Source organism: Hyaena hyaena, unplaced genomic scaffold (genome assembly GCF_003009895.1).
Source record: "Hyaena hyaena isolate Hyena2069 unplaced genomic scaffold, ASM300989v1 scaffold_876, whole genome shotgun sequence".
Lineage (NCBI taxonomy): Eukaryota > Metazoa > Chordata > Mammalia > Carnivora > Hyaenidae > Hyaena > Hyaena hyaena.
In genome coordinates, this window is record NW_024081512.1 from 374,970 (window position 1) to 402,185 (window position 27,216).

At 44.1% G+C, this 27,216-nt stretch overlaps 1 protein-coding gene across 2 annotated transcripts in view; it reads left to right on the plus strand.

Annotated features, from left to right (window-relative positions):
• Nucleotides 1-3,459: 3,459 nt before the first annotated feature.
• The window catches only part of LYN (LYN proto-oncogene, Src family tyrosine kinase), a 64,385-nt gene continuing 40,628 nt past the window's right edge, over nucleotides 3,460-27,216 (plus strand). The window contains exons 1-7 of one of the 2 annotated variants that reach the window (XM_039220288.1): nucleotides 3,460-3,596; nucleotides 6,849-6,894; nucleotides 7,831-7,936; nucleotides 10,156-10,254; nucleotides 10,544-10,647; nucleotides 11,152-11,301; nucleotides 12,150-12,302. In XM_039220288.1, the coding sequence (XP_039076219.1) occupies nucleotides 3,465-3,596; nucleotides 6,849-6,894; nucleotides 7,831-7,936; nucleotides 10,156-10,254; nucleotides 10,544-10,647; nucleotides 11,152-11,301; nucleotides 12,150-12,302 (790 nt within the window). In that variant the 5' untranslated portion in view covers nucleotides 3,460-3,464. The remainder of the gene's footprint in view (nucleotides 3,597-6,848; nucleotides 6,895-7,830; nucleotides 7,937-10,155; nucleotides 10,255-10,543; nucleotides 10,648-11,151; nucleotides 11,302-12,149; nucleotides 12,303-27,216) is intronic. The other variant, XM_039220289.1, reaches the window with a different exon arrangement.

Sequence of the window (27,216 nt, forward strand, 5' to 3'; positions counted from 1 at the left end):
TGAATTTTGAATCTAATGAAGCCACAGGGAAACAAAGAATGTCCTCACCTGGATTCCCTAATTTTTTTTAAGTTTTGCTGTCTTGGTCTCCCCTCCCTCTTCTCATTTTCATACTGGCCAAGGCGTTGTAACTTGGAGACACCATGAGCCTCCCTCCGTGTACAACTGGATGTATCTTCCAAGATCCGGACATCATTCTGCATGATCAGAGCGGAATTATCCTATGTCCCGTGAAACCCAGCGGTTCCCTAATACCGTGTTCAAGCATATTCAGATTTCGCCAAGGATCCCAGCCTGTGACTTCCTCTATCCCCACCCCCATCCAGGATTCATTCAAGGTTCATCCACTGTGTGTCTTCAGTCTTTCCGCGTGTAATGGTCTCGTCCCCACCCCTGCCCTGTGTCCTCTTCAGAGTGTCCAGACTAGCCACACATTATGGATTTGTCTGGTCATCTTCTTCCTCTAACCTCCGTATTTCTTTTTTTTTTTTTTTTTAACAAATAGTTTATTGTCAAGTTGGTTTCCATATAACACCCAGTGCTCATCCCCACAAGTGCCCTCCTCCATGCCCATCACCCCCCTTCACCTTCCCCCCACCCCCATCAGCCCTTAGTTTGTTCTCAGTACTCAAGAGTCTCTCATGGTTTGCCTCCCTCCCTCTCCCCCATGGTCCTCCGTTAAGTTTCTCTTGTTCCACATATGAGTGCAAGCATGGTATCTGTCCTTCTCTGCCTGACTTATTCACTCAGCATAACACCCTCAAGGTCCATCCATGTTGCTACACAGGCCAGATTTCATTCTTTCTCATTGCCATGGAGTATTCCATCGTATAGATAAACCTAACCTCTGTATTTCTTATAAACTGCAAGTTAGTTGTAGAGATTTCTGTTTCTGGAAATGACGGAGGTGAGTTTCTCCTCCTTCCCTTTCTCTTCTTCACCTTTCACAAGCGGGCTGGGGGGAGCCTGTAGGAAGCTGGGTCCGTCCCCCCAGCGATTCTTGCAGTGTGTACTACCCTGAGCACCTGCTCTGCACGGACAGTGTATAGCTGTTGGGCTACTGCACACAAGAGACAGGCCGGGAGCTCCCCCGTCAGCCTCGAGTCTGCTGGGCGCCGACCTCGAATTAACCCACACGTCGTGGGATGGCGGTCACAATTAGAAAATGAAGAGTCTAGAGCCTGAGGAATGGGCGGAGGGGTGGTCTTTTCAGTGCAATCCTTAGTGAAGACCCGTCTGAGGAGGTAACACTGTGCTTAGATCTGGAGAGGGTGGGAGAGAGGGACAGAGATGCAGAGACAGACATTGAGAGGGAAGGAGGAAGAGAGAGAGAGAGAGAGAGAGAGAGATGCAGAGAAAAAGACACAGAGACAGAGAGACAGAGATACGTGGCACCTGCCGGACTCGAGCAGCTTGCCAGGACTCGGAAGCGCCTGCAGCCTGGAGGCTTGGGGGTGCATCCTTGTGGGGGGACCAGGGGGCCGCAGGGGCTGGGGTGAAGTGGTGGGAGGGACCCTCCAGGGCCTCCCCTTGGCATTGGCTGTGAGTTCGGCGGTGGGCGCTGGGACGCCTTCTCCAGGCCCATATTCCCTCATTTTAACGGATGATCAGTGAAAACCGCATTTTGGAGGGGGCAGGGGTTGGGACTGGAGAGAAAAGGACTTGCCTGGTGACGCACAGATCAAGGCTAAAACTCATCTCGCTTATTTACGGATCCACTTCAAAACCCTTCTCCATTTCAGAAACCTTAGCATATTAAAAAAAAGGGGGGGGGGCTGTTTTGAATCAAAGAAGTACTTGCTTCCTCTTTATTTTGGGAACTGCAGTTCGCTAGTTTCAGAGGCGTGACTGCCCTTTAGAGGCTTAGTATCTCACTAGTGCGACGATAAACAAGTTGAAGGTCGCGGGCCAGTGGGAAGTCTGCGGGACAAGGTGCGGAGGTCGGCTGTGGCCACGGGCCCTGTGCATGATCACCTGGAGATCTTGAGAAGTCTCTTCGAATACTTCTTCCTGTGGGAGTTGTTTCCCAATGCCCACCACCTCGCCCCCGAAACTCTGAATCCTCTCCCCCTCTACTGTTCAAGGCAGTGGTCCCCAAATGGCAGTGTTTCCAAATTCCACAGACTCACCCCCCTCTCCCGCTGGGCACCCTGCCTCCAATGGCCCCCAGGAAATTTTCTGGAATGTGTCCAGGGAATCTGTTCTACTGAGTTTGACGATCCTGGGGTTCCTTTAGGTTTGGGAACCACTGCCCTCTGGGACCTTCTGATGGAGTTCATAACAGATTGTTCGTAGTGTATAGATTTGACCATGAGGCTATGCTGTAGGCAAAAGGCATATCTGATTTCAGTTTTCAAAGTCATCTCTTTGGTCCCTGGAGTGCTTTGTGTGGCACTCTGTATATCCCACTATCGACCATATAAACGAATAAAAGAGTTTCGTGTTCAGAAGCGTGGTGATAGCCTCGGGCACTGGTCAGGTACAAGCCCCTTCCATCTGTGGTTCTTTCCCCGAAGTATTACGCAGTCATGGCTCGCTGATGCCATCGTTCATGCCTCTAGGTCCACCGTCTCACCTGGTTTCCATACTCCCCTATTTACCAGGAAGCCCACTGGGTCCTATGATTTGGATGTTCCTATGGGCATCATCTCTCCTCTTGTATCTACAGTCTTGGCGAAGGCCACCGCCGTCTTCCCAGGCCCGAAGCCACATTCAGTTGGAACCTTCTAGGTCTTCCTCATGCTTGCCTTCGGGGCCTCAAGCCCCCGACTCCACCTTGCACCTCATGTCATTGTGAAATGGCAAAGTAAGACCGACAGCTCCCCAGCATTGCACGCAAGGTGTGCCTCCCTCTTCCTCTCAGCCCGTGGCCTTCCCTGCCTGCTCCCTGGCTAAAAGGTTTCTCATTGTAGAACTAGTTCTCCGAAGGGATCAGCTGGAACCTCTTCCCCAAAGGAGTGAGATGCACTAGTTCCCCAAAGGGACCGTGTTATCTCAGGGTCAGTATTTTGCATGTCAGGTTCTTCCTGGAATCACTTTATGGGCTTTGCCATGTGGCTGACATCCCTCCCTTCTGACTCACAGAGCATTTCCTTGGGGACGTTTCCCCTGCCACCTCTTTCTGCATTTGTCCGACTTAGGTGCCCTTTCCTACACTCTGTGCATCCTTCGTCATTGACTTGCCCCATCGTGTTGTAACTTTAACTCCCACAAGAATATGAGCATCTTTAGAGCAGGAATGAGGTCTCGTTGACATAACATTGCTGCTCGATAAATCGTTGTTGAATGAATGCATGCATGAACAAGCACATGGGTACGTGAACAGTGTTCACATTTGAGTTTGTGATCTATAACAAAGACTGAAAACGTATTTTTATTCTCTGTTGATGGAGATGTTTGGGAGCTTCGAAGCCAGCTCCAGCATGGTAAAACGATGTCCTTGCTTTTCTGTTCCAACAGGAAATATGGGATGTATAAAATCAAAAAGGAAAGACAATCTGAATGGCGATGGAATAGATTTGAAGCCTCAACCAGTACGTAATACTGACCGAACTATTTATGTGAGAGATCCAACGTCCAATAAGCAGCAAAGGCCAGTAAGTAGATAGTCTCAGGGGAGCATTCCCACAGCAGGATCAAAGCATGGCGCCACAACTTAAACCCCAAATCTGTAACATGTGCATGCGAAAAATCAAATCCATTACCTGGGCCTCAAATAATTTTCGATATGTTTTGGCACTTAATCTTTTAAAGAGTTTGTAAACATTTTAGAGAGAACCGGGCCATTTCCTGCACAATAAAGGGGCCTTTGGTCGCCTTCTCATGTGAAAAGAAAATCATTTTTCATGAAACTGGTGCAAAGACCAACTCCTTATATATAAAGATAAATCTGTCTATCTGGACTTGTAGGACTGAAGGAAGGTAGTGAGATTAGTGTGGGAGTTGGGAGCAGAAGGGAATTCTGGAAATAATTCAGAAGCTAAAAGAAGTGCTAGTATGCCCTTTGGCGTGTCGTATTTTACCCATATCCTATCATTCTTCGGTTAATTCCAAACACCACAAATTCTGAAGTTGTCACGACTTATTGTAGAGAATTGAAAGCTGAAAAAAAAAATACACCGCTAATTCTGCCCCCTAAACTTGGACAGATACATATGCCAGAGATTTTATGAGTGATATGCTATTCGATGCAGTTGGGAAATGCTTGGCATAGAAGAACCTAGTACAGTATCTGATTTCATGGAAAAGTGGAACAGAGCTTTGGATAGTTGGTATCTTAAATGAACTTCATTTCAGATCTAGTATCCTTATCTAGTAGATATCTATCTAGTATATAGATAGATAGGGGTGTGTGTGTGTGTGTGTATGTGTACATAATATGTAATACTATTCAATATATATAAATTTATTTATTTATTATTTATTTGTTTATGGAATTCCTGACCATTTTAGCTGGAAGCAGCTTATTCCAAATTAGCCCCAATGCCTTTATTAAGAATTTTCTAATTTTCTTAGTGTCTCCAGTCTCCCATGTTTTTTTTTTTTTAATGTTTTTTATTTATATCTAGGAGAGAGAGAGAGAGACAGCATGAGCAGGGGAGGGCCAGAGAGAGAGGGAGTCACAGACTGAAACAGGCTCCAGGCTCTGAGCTGGCAGTCAGCACAGAGCCCGACGCGGGGCTCGAACCCACGAACCGCAAGATCGTGACCTAAGCGAAAGTCGGACGCTTAACCGACTAAGCCACCCAGGCGGCCCATCCCATGTTTTAAATATAATGCCGTGGCATTATAGAAGTGTGTTATCGTTGCCAAGCCAAAGTTTATGTATTGTCACGTATGTCAGAGTCTCATGCCATTGTTGAAATTGGCAAGTCACTGTTGGCCTTCTTAAAAATAAGTGGAGATGAAGAGTGCTTTTAATTATCATATGTGATGTTTCTAGATAGATAAATTAATGTTCCACTCATATAGAGAGAAACTCAAAACGTAGGATATAGCTTTAACACTTCAGTGATTATAAATATGTATAAATATAATTAAAAATATTACACAAACAAGCATAGACGTAGAACTCTATTATATAAACATGATTAATAGGAAATAAGATGATTTCAAGAATTGGAGTCACAAATAGTTTTCTTCTCATACACTTGAAAGATTTCAGAAAAAGCATCTGCCTTTTCTGGTATCACATGCAGTGTGTTTCACATGCTTTGAACGCAAGTGTTCTTTTGAAATGATGAATGAAGATGCCCTTTATTCAGAAAACACAAAGGCAAATAGCATGAACTTCCCAGTTTTCCTCTTCTTAATGTAAAGCGGGTTAAAAACCTAGTTGGAAAGCAGAAGTTCACGGATACTATATTTTAGTCTGTGCCTTCTGTGGCCACAGATGCCTTTGTTTCATGAACCTGTTAGCTTGGCCTGACCCTGTGGCTGTAGATCGTGCTCCCAGCTACCGCCAGATGTGCCAAAAATGCACGCCTTGGCTTGATGACCAGGGAGCTCTGATGAGGCTGTGAGGTGGAATGGATGGAACTCAAGAACACCGTGAGGAAGAGACATTTTACAGAGAAAGAGTTAGGGCAGTTGAGTCACATATATGTGTTTCGGTCTCACAAAAAGTCTACTAAAACATTTGTAAATTAAGGACTCATTGGTATGTGACAGTCAGCTTGCTGCTTTCCAAGCGATTTAGTCTCTCATCTTCTGATTATTTCCTCTAAATCATTTATAATTGATCAGGCAGCCTAATTATGCAAATCCACATGTTTAAAAAAATCAGTGCAGAACTTCTTAAAATACGTCTTCAAGGATAATACAAACCTACGATTCTCTGATACCAGGAAATACAGGCATGCCCCCTCCTCTGCCCACCCCTGCCCCCCACCCTCATAACTGGAGATTTTATGGGCTAGTTTTCGTCAGAAGTTTAAAGTTCAGTGCACACTGTTTGGGTCCCATTCCATTAAGTCACCTTAATCAAGGAGAAGAGTTGCATGATATGTGGATCTAGACCTCTGACGATACTTTCCTTAAAAGGGGTCTGCTCCGTGGTCACTGAGAGAAGAAGGGATTTGATTTAAAAAGTAATTGAAGTGGCCTTCTGTCCCCCAGACCCCTCCTGATAATTCACCTCCCAGCAGAAATAACAGAAGATGCCCTCTGTCCCCATGACAGACCCGGGGTCAGCCTTAGGAAGCCTGGATCTGTCAGGACTGGTCGTCAGCTTCTAGCGACAGAGCGCTGACCAGTTTCTGACACAAGTCTGGGAAACACGGAGGTCAGCAGCCTTGGCCAGAGTAGCAGTCCCACAAAGCCACTGTCCCTAATGTCCCCGGTATCTGGTTTCCAAGCTGAGACCCCAGCCGCCGCCTGTTTCTAGACAGAAAGAAGGGCACAAGGAAAAAGGGGAGCCAGGCCCAAAGCCCCCCCATGACCATTTTGCTTATAGACGTTCTTCCTTTCCCCACCTGCACAGAATGTTGGAGAAGTCAGAAGCATGGCCACTCAGCTGGGCACATTGCCATCACTAGCACTGTTAGGGTCTTGTTACCAAGTAAGGATGAGACTGATGATCGGGTTAGCATCTAGTAGCCCCTGCCTCGGGCCCCGGTCACTTCCCGCCACCCCGGACAAATGACTGCTGTTAGAACGGACTGAGCTGTCTAGGTCAGGACAGAGCTCTGCAGAATTTTTTCTCTGTTCTCCTCTTCCCTCCAGCTTAGTAATTTAGCAGTTCTAAACTGCATGTACCACTGATAGAAAAATAGTAGAACATGCAACGTGAAAATGGGAAAGAAAAGCTAAACCTACAAATCCTTTTCCTAACAAATATTCTCTCCTAGGTTGCAGAGTCTCAGCTCTTACCGGGACAGAGATTTCAAACCAAAGGTATGTTTTCATAGCAACATGGTTTCTTTTCTTGACTGTCACAGGCTCTACGGGGTAGTGGGCTTGAGTTATTTTTGTTTTTATTGTGGAAAAATACACGCAACGTAAAATTGATCACCATCGCCGTTTTTAAGCATACGGTTTAGTGGTACTAAGTACAGTCACGTTGTTGTGTGGCCGTCACCACCATCCATCTCCAGAACTTCTTCATCTCCCCAGACTGAAACTGTGTCCAAGTTAAACACTAGCTCCCCGTTCCCTTACTCCCCTCTGCCCCTGACAGCCACCATCCTGCTTTCTGTCTCAATGAGTTTGACTGCTCCAGGTACTGCAACTAAATGGGATCATAGAGCGTCTGTCCTTTTGTGTCTGTCTTATTTCACTTCTCATAACGTCTTCCGTTTTAAAAAAATGTTTACTTTTGAGGGAGAGAGTGGGGGAGGGGGAGGGTCAGAGAGAGAGAATCCCAAGCAGGCTCTGCGCTATCAGCACAGAGCCCGACGCGGGGCTCAAACTCACAAACCATGAGATTGTGACCTGAGCCGAAATCAAGGGTCGGGCACTTAACCAATGGAGCCATCCAGGCACCCCAGAGTTTTCTCCATTTTAAGGCAGAATACTGTTCTCTTGTCTGTACACACCACATTTGGTTTAACCATTCATTTGGCACTGAACATTTGGATTCTTTCCTGCTTTTATGTGTAATGTTGCTCTGAACATCGCTGAATAATTTCTTAAAACACAGAGTTGGACTTAAGTATAGTTGTGGGCCCCTATGACTGGAGATAAATACTGTATCCCGTGCATATCATACGTTGCTTACGGTAGACCAGGGGTGCTCTGAGCCCCACTGGGCAGGAAACACCGATCGTTATTTGGTAAAATGTTTCCATCGATCGATTCTTGACAGTCTTCCTTCCCCTTCTTCATTTTTAGATCCAGAGGAGCAAGGAGACATTGTGGTAGCCTTGTACCCTTATGATGGTATCCATCCAGACGACTTGTCGTTCAAGAAAGGAGAGAAGATGAAGGTCCTGGAGGAGTAAGTACACTTGAGCACGCTGTGCCTGCTGTCCCTCTGCCCAGGCCAGAGTCCTGCCCCCTCATTCTGCCTCTACCTCCTTGCTGCAAGCCGGGCCTTTGGAGGTGGGCCGAGAAAGACCAAAGGAGTTTTCCTTTTGTGTTTGGCTGGGAACACTCTCCCGGTTTCCCTATGAGAACAGACCCTGGTCTCTTTCTTCATCCTTCTGTATCCCCTCAAAAAGTCTGGGTCTGTGTGGAACTTGCATGTTATTTTAATGCTGTGTTTGTTTAGTTTTATTGCCCGAATCCGGACTGGGTTTCTGGGTGCAGCTTGGTTTGAGTTTTAAGGTCACTGTGTTGAAGCATCAGTCGTGTTGGAAAAGCCCTGATTCGGCAGCTGTAGCCCCTTCTGTGAAGACACTCAGCCATCGTTATGCCCTTGACCTCTCTGTGCTGACTCGCAGGCGTGTGGCCCAGGCCGCGGGGGCTCAGTACCGAGACTAAGGCTTTCCTGGGTATTTCCCAGTGGTCTTGCATACGCTGTCACCGTGACTCCCCAGCCACGCTGGAGGAGGGGCCCCGGAGGGAGTACAGGGTGCTAAGTGGTCAAGAGCAGGTCTCACTTACTGGTGCAGCGTGAGCCTCAGCCTGAACCTGGCTCTGCCTCTTGATAGCTGTGTGACCTCGACAAGTCGCTTCCGCTCTGTACCTTGGTTTCTTCACTTACAAAATGAAAACAGCAGTGCCTCTGTCTTGGGGTCGATGTGAGAATTAACGTGTGTGATTCAGTACTGCACGGGCATCAGGAGGCAGCAACCCGGTGTCCGTGCGGGTGCCATTCCCGTCTTGTAGACAGAGAGCCCGACCGTGTCTGGGGGTGTGAAGACTATCATGGTTGAGGCTCATGGGGCCCCGTCCGTTCCTGCCTCCTTCCCGGGCCCCAGTCCCCTCCTCGATTCCATGCTGAGGCCAAGAACACGAGAGTGAGCCTGTCTGCTTGGCATTATTTATTTTATGGTTTTCCTTTTTAAAAAAATATTTATTTAAGAGAGAAAGCGTGTGAGCAGGGGAGGGGCAGAGAGGGAGACACAGCATCTGAAGCAGCTCCAGGCTCCCAGCTGTCAGCTATGCCCTGAGGCTGGGGCTCGAACCCATGATCCGTGAGATCATGACCTGAGCTGAAGTCAGATGCCCAACCAGTTGAGCCACCCAGGAGCCCTGAATATATATTTTTAAGTTTATTTACTTATTTTAAGAGAGAAAGAGTGGGGGAGGGGCAGAGAAAGGGAAAGAGAGAGAATCTCGGGCAGACTCCACGCTGCCAGTGCGGAGCCCAACACGGGACTCGAACCCACGAGCCGCAAGGCCATGGCCTGAGTCAAAGTCGGATGCTCAACTGACTGAACCACCCAGGCACCCTATTTTATGGTTTTCTATATCTGTCTATGAAAATTAACGTTTCCACGTTTTAACAAAGGAGTTTATGACATAGGAGCTATAGTTCATTATTCCCGTGCCTCCCATTTCTGTAAAGGTCCTCAAGCACTTAGATATCCGGGGGGTAGGTCACAAATGTTACTTCTGCAAGATGGGAACCATTTCCGCCAACTCTTGTTTGCATCGCGCTGGGCAGAGGCACCCAGTTGCAAGCCTGTTGGCCCTTGCCTTCTTCTCTAAGCATATTTGTATTTCAGCAAAATGAAGGAATTTCCCCCCTGGATCTGGGGGTTCCAGCGATCATCTCGCTCTCCCTCAGCCCCAAAACAAGCACCTTAAGACAATTGCAGCTCAAGATGTGGTTTATCTATACAATGGAATGCTACATAGCAATGGGAAAGAATGAAGTCTGGCCATTTATAACAACACGGATGGAACTTGAGGGTGTTAAGCTGAGTGAAATAAGTCAGGCAGAGGACAGATACCATATGTTTGCACATATAGGAGGATTAGAAGGAACTTAACGGAGGGCCATGGGGGAGAAGAAGGGAAATAGTTAAGGAAAGGGAGGGAGGCAAACCATGAGAGACTCTTGAATGCCGAGAACAAACTGAGGGCAGATGGGGTTGGGGGGAGGGAATGGAGGGTGATGGGCATGGGGGAGGGCACTTGTGGGGATGAGCACTGGGTGTTGTATGGAAACCAACTTGACAGTAAACTATGAAAGAAAGACAGAAAAAAGACAACTGCAGCTCTTAAGTCCTTGGACACAACACTTTTTGATGCCTGTTTCCGTTCCAGACACGGCGAGTGGTGGAAAGCCAGATCCCTGTCAACAAAGAGAGAGGGTTTCATTCCCAGCAACTACGTAGCCAAGGTCAACACCTTGGAAACGGAAGAGTGAGTCCTTTCCTCGTCCTTCTCACGTTGTCATTTTGGGCGATTTGTCACCTTGGCTTTCATGTTTCTTCCTTTTTCTTTTCAGTTTTTACCTTTATTTATGCATTTTGAGAGAGAGCGTGTGCAGTGGGGCGGGGGAGAGGGAGAGAGAGAATTCCATGCAGGCTCCACCCTGTGAGTGCAGGGAGCCCGGCACGGGGCTTGAACTCACGAATTTGCGAGACCATGACCTGAGCTGAAATCGAGAGTTAGACGCTTAACCGGCTGAAATGTCACACTGTCTTCTCAGGTGGTTTTTCAAGGATATCACCAGGAAAGACGCCGAAAGACAACTTCTGGCACCGGGGAACAGTGCTGGGGCTTTTCTTATCAGAGAAAGTGAAACATTAAAAGGTAGGAAGTGGTTTAAATCCTTATAGATCCGTACTTAACAAATCATTCATAGAAACCAGTCTAGAATTCTTTTTAGAAAAAGATACATTATGTGCTGGTAGTGAAAGTTTTATAGTGTGATAACAAACTCCAATGATTAGTTTTACTACTAAAAGTAACATAGGAAACAGACATAACCATGGCCGTTTCTTACCACACTTTGTTTGCTGAGCCTCTTACATTATGATTTAGAGTAAATCTTGAAACTTGAAGAGAAAGAAAATTGAAGTACCTTTTCAATGCAGCGAAATAAACTGTTGTGCAGAAAGAAAATGGCACGTTGGTAAGCTTCATAGCAAACAGCCATGTGTCAAGCTGACTTTTTATAGGACTTTGAAAATTACACCCTGCATAATACTTAATTTGAATTTTGCATATTTTATGGCAAAATGCGAACTACAGTGTTGCATAAGGCAGGTCTCCTAATATACAAGCATAATCTTTCCTTGTATTTTTCCCTCCCAGGAAGCTTCTCCCTCTCTGTCAGAGATTATGACCCTGTGCACGGCGATGTTATCAAGCACTACAAAATTAGAAGTCTGGACAATGGGGGCTATTACATCTCTCCACGAATCACCTTTACTTGTATTAGTGATATGATTAAGCATTACCAAAGTAAGTAAAACCTGAGGGTCGGATAAGGCAGAACCGATGATTATGAGATGCAGGGCATCAGGCACTTTTTTATATTAAAATTCTTCTACATCACATGTCCTTTGGATGAAGCTGGAAGATCGATTCTATAATTAATTCTAAATTCATCTATAATTAAGTCTGCATCTAAAGTCTGATTTGATCCCAGTGGATAATTATCCGGGTCCTTCCCACCTCGTCCATGCTGTTTGACAGTTCACGTTCCAGAATTGTGAAGAGCAAAATGGGTATTCTTTTCACGTAGTGCATATTTTTACACCACACCTTTAAATACTTGGAATCAGGCTGCAGATTTGCAGGTGTGTGTGTGTGTGTGTGTGTGTGTGTGTGTGTGTGTGTATGTGCGCACGCGTGTGGTAAAGGTAATAAGGTAATACATATACTGGGTAAAGAAAACAGATGTGACAATGACAAGTGGCAATTCGTGGTCCTCTGTCTCCAGTGCCGCTTTTCAGCTCTGTTAAGCCAAACCTGTGGGCAGCCTCCGGGTTCATTCCCTGTGTGGTTGAAGTCGGTGGTGGAGGGCGGCTGTGGGCACTGTTTATTTCTGGAACCCACTCTGAGGGGCTTTACACTGGAGGTTTGCAAATGGTACTAATGGATCAAATCAAGGCATGTTTTATATTGTCTTTCACGTAAGAATTTCCAAAGTCATGAAGAGGCAAAAGACACCCCCACAACATTTTAGGCTCGCAGACTATGTCGAGCCGTCAGTGATCCCACGAGTCGTCGAAATTCCTTTGTGGGCATTGGTAAAATACAAAGTGTGCCATTTCCCAACCATTTTTATTTTTGTTCTTTCAAATCAGAGCAGTCCGATGGCTTGTGCAGAAGGTTAGAGAAGGCATGTATTAGTCCCAAGCCACAGAAGCCATGGGACAAGGATGCCTGGGAGATCCCACGGGAGTCCATCAAGTTGGTGAAAAGGCTCGGCGCTGGGCAGTTCGGGGAAGTCTGGATGGGTGAGTCGCGGCTCTGGATGGGGCCCCAGGAGAAAGGCGAGCTCAGGCCACATTTTGATGCGTTTTCTCAGCCAGATGCTAAACGCTGTCAAAAATATCATTTTACTCTGTCCACTTGGCATCAAGAACTGGCCTGCAAATATATATTTTTAAATATATTTTTATTTATATATTTATAAATGTTTATATTTATAAATATATATATTTAGTTGAATTAGAGCTGACATTCAATATTATATTCGTTTCTGTTGCACAAAAGTAAGTGACTCAGCAATTCTATACGTCATGCTCTGCTCACCACGAGAAGTGAAGTCACCCTCTGTCACCGTACAGCATTGTGACAATATTGGTGACTGTATCTTCCATGCTGTACCTTTCATCCCCGTGAGTAGTTTATTTTATAACTGGAGGTTTGTACCTCTTACTCCCCTTCTATTTCACTCCCACCCCTCCTCCCACCATAGTAACTCTCTTTTAGAATAAACGAGCGTTTATGGGTGCCTGTCCTTTAGGCATCTGACTTCGGCTCAGGTCATGAAATCGCGGTTCATGGGTTCGAGCCCCACGTCGGGCTCTGTGCTGACAGCTCAGAGCCTGGAGCTGCTTCGGATTCTGTGTCTCCCTCTCTCCCTGCCCCTCCCCTGCTCACGCTCTGTCTCTCAAAAATAAATAAACATTAAAAAAATTCAGACTAAACATTTATAAGGAAGAGGGCAGTGCATTGTTCTCATTGTTCTGTCTACTTGTTCATGATTCTCTCATGACTGGATTCTCTGGACACATATTTTAAGCGCCGGAAATTTGCTTCCATCTCAGGGAAAATTACGTTCGGTGTTAGGATCATTCTTACTAGCGGCCATAATGGGATGCATGACACTTAATTCAGTTTCTGACCAGGAAAGTTTCTAAAGATGTTCCAGGTGCCGCCATTAATGAATCGTTCCGTACCGTTCAGTCGTGCCTTCTCAGGCTGACAAGAAGAACGCCAAAATTATACCAGTGACTTCTCCAGGGGATTTCCCCCCCCATCTGTCTTTTCTAAAGTCTACATTGAATGTGAATTTCTTTTTCTTTGGTGATAGAATTTTCAAAATCATTTAAAAAAAAAAATCAGGTTCTCTTCAAGATTCTGACTGAAAATGCAGTTACTCCAGTTCAGGATAACGTGAGGTCCTACACATCTTATTGGATCACTTTTTCTGGGCCAGCTTTATGTAAGTGACAGCAGCAATGATTCCTAGGGAGAAGAAGGGGCAGCAGCTTTTACTACTGTGCAGAGCACAGAGACTCTTTCAGCTGCTGTAGCGAGGTAGGCGTTGCACTTGCCCACCCAGGGATCTGTGACGGAGAGGTTTCTTCTCCAAAATCTTGGCCCCTGGGATCTGAGTATTGCCTATGAAATCCTCTTTGTGCTGCTTTAGTCGAAGCATCTTTTAAGTAGGGCAGATAGTGACCCAGCATCTGATGAATCCTCCCTGCACTGTAAGTCTGTGAGGTAAAACCTATGTAATATAAAATCAGTTACAGTGAACAATGTTCAGTGACATTCACTACGTTCACATCGATGAGCAACCACCAACTCTGTCAGGTTCCAAAATATTTTCATCAGCCTACAAGGGAGCATGGTACCCGCTAAGTAGTCACTTCCCATTTCTCCTCCCACCGGGTCCTTGTAACCGCCATTCTACTCTCTGTCTCCGTGAATCTGACTGGTCTAGGTAACTTGCGGAGGTGGAATCACATAGTATTTACCCTTTTGTGACTGACTTTCTTTTCTTTTTTTTTTTTAATGTTTTTATTTATTTTTGAAAGAGAGAAAGAGACAGCGTGAGCAGGGGAGGGCCAGAGAGAGGGAGACACAGAATCCGAAGACAGGCTCCAGGCTGTGAGCTAGCTGTCAGCACAGAGCCTGACGTGGGGCTCGAACCCACGAACCGTGAGATCATGACCTGAGCTGTAGTTGGACACTTAACTGACTGAGCCCCCTGGGCGCCCCTGTGACTGGCTTTCATCACTTAACATAATGTCCTCAAGGGCCAGCCATGTTGTAGCATGTGTCAGAATTGTATTCTTTTTATAGCTGAATAATAGTCCCCTTTTTATTAAAGTTTTATTTATTTATTTATTTATTTATTTAGAGAGAGAGTGTGTGTGTGTGCTTGTGTGCAAGCAGAGGAGGGGCAGAGAGAGAGAGAGAGAGAGAGAATCCCTAGCTGACAGTGCAGAGCACGACAACATGAGTGAGGCTTGATTTCACGAGCAGTGAGATCATGACCTGAGCCAAAATCAAGAGTCGGATGCTTAGCCAACAGCCACCCACGCACCCCGGTTCTATTGTATGCATACACCACAATGTGTTTATCTGTTTATCTGCTGATGGATATTTGGGTTGTTTCCACCTTTGGGCTATTGTGAATCGTTATGCTATGAGCATTCATGTATAGATTGTGTAGACAAATGTTCTCATTTCTCTTGGGTATATACATTTTTTAAAGTTTTTTTTTTTTTATGTTTCATTTGTTTTTGAGAGAGAGACAGATGGCATGAACATGGGAGGGACAGAAAGAGAGGGAGACCCAGAATCCCAAGACAGGCTCCAGGCTCTGCGCCGTCAGCAAAGAGCCTGACGCGGGGCTCAAACTCACAAACTGTGAGATCATGACCTGAGCTGAAGTCGGATGCTTAACTGGCTGAGTCACCCAAGCGCCCTGGGGAATATACATTCTTTTAGGAGTGAAACTGCTGGGTGGCTTGGTAATTCTATTGTAAAGTTTTCAAGGAATCATTGAACTGTTTCTGCTCATTAAAAAAAAAAAGCCACCTACTTTATTCCCCTGAGGTATTTGTATTTATTTATTAATATCCATAGTTTAGGGGCAGGAATAGTATAAGAAACATTGCTAACCCTTCCCTTGAGTTTACCAGTTAGTAGTTTACTGTATTCACTTCATCTTTATTACACACACACACACACACACGCACACGTTATTTCATTGTTATTGAACTTCTTGTGAATTAGTTGCAGGTACTGATGACTTCTCACCCCTAAATACTAAAACATGTGTCTCCTAAGAGCAGGGCCATTATGCGCTTAGTTGACATGTCTTCAGCATCCTTTGATCTGCAGCAGTCCTTTGGCCCTTCATCCATTATGACACTGACATTTTATAGAACCTGGGTCAGTTTCGTAGAATGCCGCTCATTTGGATTTTTTCACAATCGGGCCCCCACACGGCCTTGGCACATGACTAGTCCCTGAGTACTCCCTCAGGGCATTGACCAGGAGGCACAAAATAGCACTTGATCCCATCGTTGCTGACGGTCTGTTTGATTTTAATGAGGTGCACCAGACATGTCCACTGTAAATACTACTTTTTAAGTCCCTTTCGTAATCAATGAGTAATCTGGGAGGAGATTGCTCAAAATCATGTAAATATCCTCTACCCCAAAAGAGCTTTCCCCAAACGGTTTCGTTGTTACCTGCTCATTTGGGATTCTCTTCCCGCACAGAAGCCGTAGCTTGTCTAAAGAGAGGCTGCCCCTGCCCTCCTCCACGCTTCCCCAAACGTGTCTTCTCTGACCCCACCAGCCCCTTTGGGAACCAGGGTCCTGCCTTCTCCGCCTGACCATCCCAGTGCTCCTTCCTTCTGGCATTTACTATCACTCTGAATGGGGAGGGAGCTGATGGAAGTGAGCCCAATGAGATAGAAGGACGGAGGAGAGGAAGGATTGTCCGAGCTACACAGTGTCCATGGCCCCCTTATGAGCACATATTCATCGATTATCTCTTGGGCTCATTTGCAATAATGCTGCGAGATAGGAACTATTGTCATCATTTGATGAACAAGGACCCTAGAGTCAATAAGCGACTTGACCAGAATCATTCACCGTAGTGAAGAGGCCCGGCACTCCGACATCCCAGAGGCCTGGGCTCGCTTGCGAATCAGCTATTTACAAATTAACTTGATCTCATCAGTAAAATGGGCAAACAGCTATCTCCTCAGTTGCTGACCTGAAGAATGAGATGATGCACCTGACATGTTTCCTATAGAACATGGCTCTGTGCACTCTATTTTTTAGTCTTTATTTTACTGTATTTGACTGTAGCCACTAGAAGCTGTATTTTAGTGGGTTTACCCCAGTCTCAATGACAAATTCAAACTGTAAAGAATCCAGTTAGACTTTCCTGTGAATATCTGCTGGCAAAGGAATTGCATACTTGTCATGAAGAGAAAAGTAGAGGGCACGTAACTGGGGTGTACTCATCTGCCCTGAAGCAGTAACTCTGCACGTGGAGTGATGGTATGGAATTGAGTTCCAACCTCCCTGTGTTCAGCTGTGAAAGCAAGAGGAAGGTATCAAACGACATGCTATTTGTCCCCAAGAGATAAAAGTTAAGATCTGCTAGTCTGGGAAGCTATCGCTTTGAGGGGAAGACACTATAATAGTCCCCTTGTGTTTTCTTAAAATTTTCTGCAGAGCTACTAGCAAGTAGAATGGTAGCCACTTTGCCAGCTTTGCGATGGTGGTGCTCACAAGTGCCATTTGGAACTGACAAGGGGGTGAGCTAGCAGGAAGTCAAGGGCGAGGTATCAGCGCGGGGGGCAGGGGGAGGCACACGGCTGAGCAGACCTGTTCATGGCACAGTTTTGTCCTGAGTGGCCCAAGGCTGTGCTGAAATTGTCACCTGGAGCCCAAGCACATTGGTCCTTCTGAGATTAGGAAGACCTCGGCTTCCGATTCTAGATATTCTAGATCCTCCGGCCCATTTCACCCCCTCCCCTGTTCACAGGCTTCCACTAGCCACATGCTAAATGTTCCCACTGATTTTTAGAGAGCCTCTTTTAGCCTGTGCCCAGGTGGTGGGAGAAACTGAAGTTTAGAAGAGACAAGAATGAGGCATTGAAAAATACGAAACTCTTCTAGACAAAGTGTTACTTTTTATTTAAACTGCTTGTAAAAAATTCATCATTGGAATAGATTTTGCTAATAATTTTATGTGGTAAAATGCACATAACATAAAATTTACCATCTTAACCATTTTTAAGTGTATAGTTCAGTACTGTTAATGGATATTCACATTATATAACCAATCCCCAAAACTTTTTTTAAAAATAGTTTTAAAATGTTTTATTTACTTTCGAGAGCTAGAGAGAGCACAAGCAGGGGAGGAGCAGAGAGAGAGGGAGACACAGAATCTGAATTAGGCTCCAGGCTCTGAGCTGTCAGCACAGAGCCCGATGCAGGGCTCAAACTCAGAATCTGTGAGATCATGACCTGAGCTGAAGTTGGATGCTTAACCACCTGAGCCACCCAGGCACCCTGATTCCTGGGGTTTTTTAAATTAAACTTTTTATTTTGAGGGGCACCTGGGTGGCTCAGTCAGTTGAGCATCTGACCCTTGATTTTGGCTCTAGTCATGATCTCACAGTTCATCGGCTCGAGCCCCACCTTGGGCTCTGTGCTGACAACTCAGAGCCTGCTTGGGATTCTCTCTCTTCCTCTCTCTCTGCCCCTCCCCCGCTCATGTGTGCTCTCTCTCTCAAAATAAATAAACATTTTAAAAAACTTTCTATTTTGAGATAATTATAGATTCACATGCAGTTGTAAGAAATAATACATAAACTAAAGCACGTCTATGCAAACACTTTTACATGAATGTCTCTAAGAGCATTATTCATAACAGCTAAAGACCGTAAACAGCCCACATGTCCAGCAGTTGAATGGATACACAAAATGTGCTGTTTCCATACCATAGAATATTATTCAGCAATGAAAAGGAATAACATACTGACACATGCCACCGTGTGGGTAACCCTTGAAAACCATATGTTAAATGACAGAATCCAGACACAACGACCACATATTACACAATTCCATCTGTGCGAAACGTTGTGAATAGGCAAATCTATAAAGACAAAGTAGATGAGTGGCTGCCTCATCTGGAGCTGGGAGATCGGGGGCGTGACTGTCGATGGCTGTGGGGTTTCTTTTGGCGGTGATGAAAATGTCCCAATAATTGATTGTGTTGCTGGGCCCACAATTCTGAGTATACAAAAACCAATGAATTTTATGCTTTAAAGAGGTAAATGGTATGGTATATGAGTTCTATTTCAGTAAAGCTTTTGAGTGTGTGTGTGTGTGTGTGTGTGTGTGTGTGTGTGTATAAATAGTACAAAGAGATCCCATGTAACCTTTGCCCTGTTTCCCCTAATGTAACGTTGCAGAACTAGACTATGGCATCATTGCCAGATAATTGACATTGATAGTTATTTTTTATCATGCTTTTCTCCTAGTCTTGTATTAAAGGGGGGAAGGGGGAGGAGGGAGGAAGGGGATGGGGAAGGAAAGAAAGAAGGAAAAAGAGAGAAAAGAGCAAAATAGAAATTTTGACCTGGGATCTTTTGCAAATATGGTTCTAGGATTTGACCATCCAGAAGCACTTCCTTTGCTATCGAAATAACATCAATATGCTGAATGCATTTAGCAGAGGAATCCTGGGAATAAGACCAAAAGAATAAATGATTGGTGACATTATGTTACGGATCAGAGGTCAAAGGATGTCTGTGGGTCTTGTTCCATCCATCCGAGGGTTGGTGTAATAGCAGGGTCTGCAATTTAGAGCTGCCTGCCTTTTAGTTTTTTTATTTCTCTTCTCATATTTTGTTTCCCAAGAGATGAGCAGGCTAGTTTTTCTCGTTGATAGAGAAAGTAGAACAAATTAAAAATTATATCACTGGTAACCAAATAAATTAATATTTTTGTGCAGCTCATAGACTGGCGGTCACATTTTATGGTCCACATTTTTTTGGTCTGAAACGCAGGAACAAATACTAGGAAGTGACCTGTTCTGGGGCAGGAGAGGGTGGGGATAAGAGAAAGGAGTTTCTCCCTCAAGCTGTTTCCTCTCATTCGTGTGATCCTCTTGACATCTGGCTTGATGACATGTTTTCCCCCATGTATTGTCGGATTCCAAGGGAACTGACTGGTCCGTGAAGCCAAAGACGATATTTCCTGTTACCACTTGATCTGCGAAGAGACTTTTAGAAGAAAAGGAGCTTGTTTTTAATTGAATTTTGCCTGATAAATGTTCGTTTGAGCCACTTGTACTGAAATTAATCACCAGCCAAAATCAACCACATGCATCTCTTTTGAAAACTGGCTTCCATTTTGTGGTACTTTGATACTTTTTTTTTTTACATTTATTTATTTATTTTTGAGAGACACAGAGAGAGCATGAGTGGAGGAAGGGCAGAGAGAGAAGGAGACACAGAATCTGAAGCAGTCTCCAGGCTCTGAGCAGACGTTCAGCACAGAGCCCGACACGGGGCTCAAACCCACAAACTGCGAGATCGTGACTTGAGCTGAAGTCAGACCTTAACTGACTGAGCCCCCCAGGCGCCTCGCTTACATGCTTTTTATAGCAAATTAGTCACACCTGGAAATGGAGCTTTCTCAAAGCGTCACAGTGGCTTTCTTGAACTGTGCCAAGGTGGCCCTCTTCAAGAAATTCTGGTTTGAATGTTCATTTCCTTATTTAGAGAGAGAGAGAGGAGGCACACATGTGAGTTTGGCAGGGGCAGAGAGAGACAGAGTGAGAGAATCCCAAGCCTGGTGCGGTGCTCGATCTCATGAACCATGAGATCATGACCTGAGCTAAAATCAAGAGTCAGATGCTCGACCGACTAAGCCACCCAGGCGCCCCCTCAAATGATTTTTTAAGAAAATCATTGTCTGTCTATAACACCAACCCAAATCTCCATGACTAGGTTGATTGAACCTATACCCTACTGGAGAATATCTGTCTAGGTAAAGTACAATTTGATCCTTAGCGCTGAATAAAAGTCATGCCTTTAGTACAAGTTGGAAACCTGCCTCGGTGTGTTCGGAAGCCGTTCTTGAGCTGTGCTTAACACAACTGTTTTATTCACTGTTCATCCCAAACTCCTTATCAGCATTTTTAATATCTTCAGCAGCTGTGCTATTTCCTGACCACGTTTCCCCCCCTACCCTTGGAAAGCATTTTTTTTCCTTCATCCTTTACCCATAATTTTATTTACGTAAAAGGCTCGGTGAGTTCCATTGTTTGATGCCAAAGGGAGAAGAGTTTTGTTTCTTTTGCTTTTATTGTTGGGTCACATAACCGGCAGACTGGAAAGTGCAGACAACACGAATATTCAGCATCACAAATAATTACAAAATGACAAGTAGTGCCGTGGCCACTGAGCTCACAGGGTGGAAACCTGCTTCACCCAGCTGCCCCCACTTACCCTTTACCAACCACAAGCGCACCATCCCCCAAAAAGCCCGCCCCCCAAAGGCAGCTGCCGTTCTGACTGCTGTGATAATTTCCTTTTCTTTATACTTTTGTTACTTATGTACGCGGGGCTGTGCATCCTCAAAGATTATAGGATAGCTTGGCCCGTTTCTAAACTTTATATAAATGAATCATACCAAAACCTGCCCTTTTCTTTTTTTAAAAAAAAATAGTTATTGTCAAGTTGGTTTCCATGTAACACCCAGTGCACATCCATCCCCACAAGTGCCCTCCTCCATGCCCATCACCCCCTTCCCCTCCCCCTCACCCCCATCAGCCCTCAGTTTATCTATACAATGGAATACTGCATGGCAATGAGAAAAAATGAAATCCTGCCCTTTTCTTAAGTCTTGCCTCTTCTGTTCCACATAATAGTCGTGAGATTCATCCATGGTTTTGGGCATGGCTACAGTTCATTTACCTCCATTGCTATATCGTGCTGTGGTATATTTGTACTCAAGGTGTACAGCGGTTTAGCCATCGGTTTCACTATTTTTAAAGGTTTGAGAGAAAGAAGGAGAGAGAGAGAGGGTGAGCGAAAGGGGGAGGGGCAGAGAGAGAGAGGGACAGAGGATCCGAAGCAGGCTGTGCGCCGACAGCAGCGACACTGACATGGGGCTTGAACTGAGAGACCATGACTTGAGCCGAAGTTGGGCGCCCCACCGACTGAGCCACCCAGGCGCCCCTGATTTCACTATTTATTGATGGAAAAGGACGTGTTCCGTTTTAAGCAACTATGAATGACAATTCTGCTAGGAACTGTTTTCTTCTTAATACAGTTTATTGTGAAGTTGGTTTCCATATGACACCCAGTGCTCATCCCATAAGTGCCCCCCTCCATGCCCATCTCCCCCCTTCCCCTCTCCCCCACCCTCCCATCAACCCTCAGTTTATTCTCCGTATTTAAGAGTCTCTTTCTCTTGTAGTTTGTCTCCCTCCCTCTCCTTAATTATTTTTTTCCCCTTCCCTTCCCCTATGGTCCTCTGTTAAGTTTCTGCAGAATTGTATCTAGAAGGAGGTGGGCCCCACATCAGCCCGGCCCGTTGGAGGGGTATCACTCAAGATGATTGCACTTGAAAGGAGTCTGTTCTGTCAACATCCTTCACGGGCCCCTGGGAATATTATGAAAGACAAGCTTCACAGCTGAATTTCACTGATGCTCAGAAAAGAGCACAGAAGGTGGCCTTGGGGAGCTGTTCCAGTTTCTCTACCACGGTCATGTGCTCACGGCCCTCACGTTGTAGTCAGGCTTTGTGATTTTTGTCGCACTGGGTGGTGGTTTCTTCCTATAGCCTCATTTGCATTTCTCTGGTTACTAATAAGGTTGAGTTCTCTTTACATGTTTGTCAGCCATTCGGACTTCTTCTTTTCAAAATGCCCATTCCAGCCTTTGCCTATTTGTCTATTTTTCTTATTGATTTGTAGGAATTCTTTATATATTCTGGACACTAGTCCTTTGTCGGTTACACCTGTCAAAGAGGGTGTATTTTCTTGCTATGTTTTGCCACCGATGTGGTCATGTAACTGAAGATCTATGTACAAAGCTTTTTTGCATTTTATATAACTTATTTTTTGCATTTACTATTGAAGTATGGTTGGCACACAATGTTACATTACTTTCAGATGTGCAACATAGGTATTGGAGAATTCTGTACATCACTCACTGCTCACCATAGTAAGTGTGGCTACCATCTGTCACCACATAACATAATTGCAATATTATTGACTAGAGTCCCTAAACTGTGCTTATCATCTCTGTGACTTATTTATTTTGTAACAGGACGTTTGTACGTCTTTATCCTTCACCTAGTATGCCCATCCCCACACCCCCTCCCCCACACCGACCACCACCAGTTTGTTCTCTGTTGAGTCTGTTTTTGCTTTTTTGCTTGTCAGTCATTTATTTTGTTTTTTTAGATTCCACATGTAAGTGAAATCATATGGTATTTATGTTTCTCTGACTTCACTTAGCATAATGCTCTCTAGGCCCATCGATGTTGTTACCAATGGTAAAATCTCATTCTTTCTTATGACTGAGTAAATTCCATTGTGTGTGCATGCGTGTGTGCCTGCGTGTGTGTGTATCACTTCTTTATCCACTCATCTTCTGATAGACACTTAGGTTCCTTCCATATCTTAGCTATTGTCAATAATGCAGCAGTAAACATAGGGTTGCGTCTATCTTTTAGAATTAATGTTTCCATTTTCACTGGGTAAATAGCCAAAAGTAGAATTACTGGATCATATGGTATTTCAATTTTTAATTTTTTTAGGCAACTCCATACTATTTAGAAATTTTTTATTGTTTGTTTTTGAGAGAAAGAAAGACAGAGTGTAAACAGGGGAGGGGCAGAGAGAGAGAGGAAGAACACAGAACCTGAAGCAGGCTCCGGGCTCTGAGCTGTCAGCACAGAGCCTGACGTGGGGCTCAAATTCATGAACTGGGAGATCATGACCTGAGCCAAAGTCAGATGTTTAATGAACTGAGCCACCCAGGCACCCCAAGAAACTCCACACTTTTTCCACAGTGTCTGTACCAGTTTACATTCCTATCAACAGCACATGAGGGTTCCTTTTTCTCCACATCCTTACCAACACTTGTGATTTCTTGTCTTCTTGGTACTATCCATTCCTACAGGTGTGATGTGAGATCTCATTGGGGCTTTATTTGCATTTCCCTGATGATTAGCGATGTTGAACATCTTTTCATATATCTGTTGGCCATCTGTAAGTCTTCTTTGGAAAAAAAGACTGTTCAGGTCCCCTGCCCATTTTTAATCAGATTATTTGGTTTTTCTGGTGCTGACTTGTATAAGTTCCTTATATATTTGGATATTAACCCCGGATTGGATGTATCATTTGCAAATCCCTCTTCGCATTCAGTAGGCTGTCTTTTCATTTTGTTGGTTTCCTTTGCTGTGGAGGAACTGTTTATTTTTATGTAGTCCCAGTAGTTTAGTTTTGCTTTTGTTTTCCTTCCCTGAGAAGATGTATTCATAAATGTGTTGTGAAGACTGACATTCAAGAGAATACTGCTTATGTTTTCTTTTAGGTTTATAGTTCAGGTCTTATATTTAAGTCTTTAATCTATTTTGAGGTTGTTGTTGTTGTTGTTAATGGTGTAAGAAAGTGGCCCAATTTCATTCTTTTGCATGTAGCTGTCCAATTTTCCTGACACCATTTCTCGTAAAAACTATCTTTTCTCCATTGTATATTCTTGCCCTCTTTATCATAGATTAATTGACATTATGTAAGTATGACTTTACTTCTGGGCTTTCTCTTCCATTTCATCAATCTATGTGTCTATTTTTGTGCCAATACCATCCCATTTTGATTACTGTGGCTTTGTACTATATGGTGAAATCTGATTGAAATCCCCTTTGTTGTTCCTCAAGATTGTTTTGGCTATTCAGGGTATTTTGTGGTTCCATACAAATTTTAGAATTATTTGTTCTAGTTCTGTAAAAAATGCTGTTGGCATTTTGATAGGGATTTCATTGAATCTGTAGATTGCTTTGCATACTAAGGACATTTTAGGGGCACCTGGATGGCTCAGTCAGTTAAGCGTCTGACTTCGGTTCAGGTCATTATTTCATGGTTCGTGGGTTCAAGCCTCGCATCAGGCTCTGTGCTGACAGCTCAGAGCCTGGAGCCTGTTTCGGAGTCTATATCTCCCTCTCTCTCTGCTCCTCCCCTGCTCATGCTGTCTCTCTCTAGGAAATAAATAAAACATTAAAAAAAATAAGGACATTTTAGTAATATCAATTCTTCTAATCCATGACCATGGTACATCTTTCCATTAGTTGTGTCATCTTCAATCTCTTTCATCAGCATTTTATAGTTTTCAGAGTATAGATCTTTTACCTTCTTGGTTAAATTTATTCCAAATATGTATTCTTTTTGATACACTTGTAAATGTGATTGTTTTCATAATTTCTCTTTCTGCTACTTCATTATTAGCGTACAGAAATACAACAAAGTTCTGAATATCAACTTTATATCCTACAACTTTTCTGAATTCATTGTTAGATATATTCATTATGTATAGATGTATAAATTTAAACAAATTTATAATGAGTCTTCATTTTTATTTTAATTTAAAAAATTTTTATCATGGAAAGTGTGCTCTTTAATCCCCATTCCCGATTTCACCCAGCTGACATTCCCCTCTCCTTTCATAACCATCAGCTCATTCTCTGTAGTTAAAAGTCTGCTTCTTGGTTTGTCTCTTTCTCTATTTTTTCCTTTGCTCGTTTGTTTTGTTTCTTAAATTCTACAAAAATATGAGTGAGATCATATGGCATTTGCCTTTTTCTGACTTATTTCGCTTAGTAATGTACTCTCTAGCTCCATCCATGTCATTGCAAATGGGTAGATTTTGTTTTTGTTTGTGGGTGAGTAACATTCCACTATGGGTGTGCGTGTGTGTGTGTGTGTATACAAACACACACACCACATCTTCTTTATCTGTTCATCTACTGATGGACACTTGGGCTATTTCCATACTTTGGCTATTGTAATTAATGCTGCAGTAAACACAGAAGTGCATGTATCCCTTTGAGTTAGTGTTTTTGTATTTTGGGGGTAAATACCCAGCAGTGCAATTCCGGAATCATCGAGTTGTTCTGTATTTCACTTTTTGGGGAACCCCATACTTTCTGCCACAGTGGCTGCACCAGTTTGCATTCCCTCCAACAGTGTGTGAGAGTTCCTTTTCCTCCACACTTGTTTTCCCTAACGCTTGTTCTTTCTCACATTTTTTATTTTGGCCATTCTGACAGGAGCGAAGTGATATGTCATTGTAGTTTTGAGATAATAAATCTTCCTGATTCAGATGCAATTGTAATGGACTTTTGTTGATGGATTTTTCTTTAAGTTTACTCTTAAGAGCTGTCATTCTTAGAGAGGCCATATTGTGTGTAGTGATGCATTTAGATGGAAAGTCAATTTAATGTATTTACGATTCTATTATTTTGTAAAGTTGTAGCTTCTGAAAATGACCTCATATTTTACTTTATGTATTGCATTTTTCATTTTTCCATACAGCACTGCAGGCTACTATTAAATACAAATCAAAGAGGAATATGAAAGGAAAAGTTTTCGTAGAGCGATTCATGTTCATGATCAGAAGAAAATTAACTATGGTTGACTGTTAGCTGTAAACTGATACTTTTTCTTGCCCATTTGGAGGTGTGGAAAGAGAGACATAATTTCCTTTAAAAAATAATTCCTTTTTGGGGCACCTGGGTGGCTCAGTCGGTTGAGCGTCTGACTTTGGCTCAGGTCATGGTCTCACAGTTTGTGGATTCGAGCCCCACGTTGGGCTCTGTGCTGACAGCTCAGAGCCTGGAGCCTGCTTCACATTCTGTGTCTTCCTCTCTCTCTGACCCTCCCCTGCTCACGCTGTCTCTCTCTCTCTCTCTCTCTCAGAAATAAATAAAACATTAAAAACAATTTTTTAAATTCCTTTTGTAAAAAAAAAAAAAAAACCCACACATATTCATTTACAAAATTAAAATGGAAAAGAACAAAAGGAAGTAAAAGTCACTCCATAATCTACCACACAGAGATCATCCTTGTTGATACTGTTTTTTATTTTTATTTTGTTTTTTTAATTTTTTAAACACTTTTATTTATTTTTGAGAGACAGAGTGCGAGTGGGGAGCGGCAGAGAGAGAGGGAGACACGGAATCCAAAACAGGCTCCAGGCCCCTAGCTGTCAGCACAGAGCCTGATGTGGGGCTTGAACTCACAAACTATGTTTCCATGACCCCAACCAAGTTGAAAGCTTAACCAACTGAGCCACCCAGGTGCCCATTCCTCCTTGATATTTTATTGAGTGTGCTGCTGGCCATCTCAGTATCCAGGACATATATAGATAATTATGTGACCGAACAGAGAGACCAGACACTGTACATCACCGTTTCTTAGCACAGGTAAAAAAGGCTGTCCTACCCCAGGTCAGGGAGCCTGCAGGGAGATTTGGGGTGGTAACCTGCTACCACTCCTCCCTCACCTTTTTTCTTGGCACTTCCCAGGGGAATCTGGAAAGAGAGGAAAGGAAAGGGGAACGTGATTATCCATATTCCTGCTTTGCCAAACCCCTGAGAAAAGACTGCCCCAGGAGAAAATCCAGCTCAGGACTAAGCACATCACTGGGGCAGGTTCCAGGAAAGTAGAGCTTCAGGGAAACTGTGTTAAGGAGTTAGTATTTCCCAGAGCACATTCCACGGGGTGTGAAAAGTGTCCCGTGGTCAAGCAAGTGTGGGAAGCCAGGAGGTTAGCCAGGCTCAGACAGGGTTACTCAAGGCAGGGCTCTCATTGCTTTTCGCTTCATCTCCTGGGCAGGGGAGGGTGGAGGAGGGCAAGGGAGGGTGGTGGCGGGCCGCGGTTCCCAGACATTTCAGCACAGACGCATTTGCTCACAGTCACCTAAGTCCACTCTTCTTTGACAACTTTGGGAAATGCTTATTTGTCTCTAGCACGTTGTGCTTTAAATCAGTGTACATAAATAACTTTTTAAAATTAAAGTCTTTTTTTCCTGATTACAAAAATAATACATACTCATTGTAGAAAATTTGATAGTTCAAGGTATGG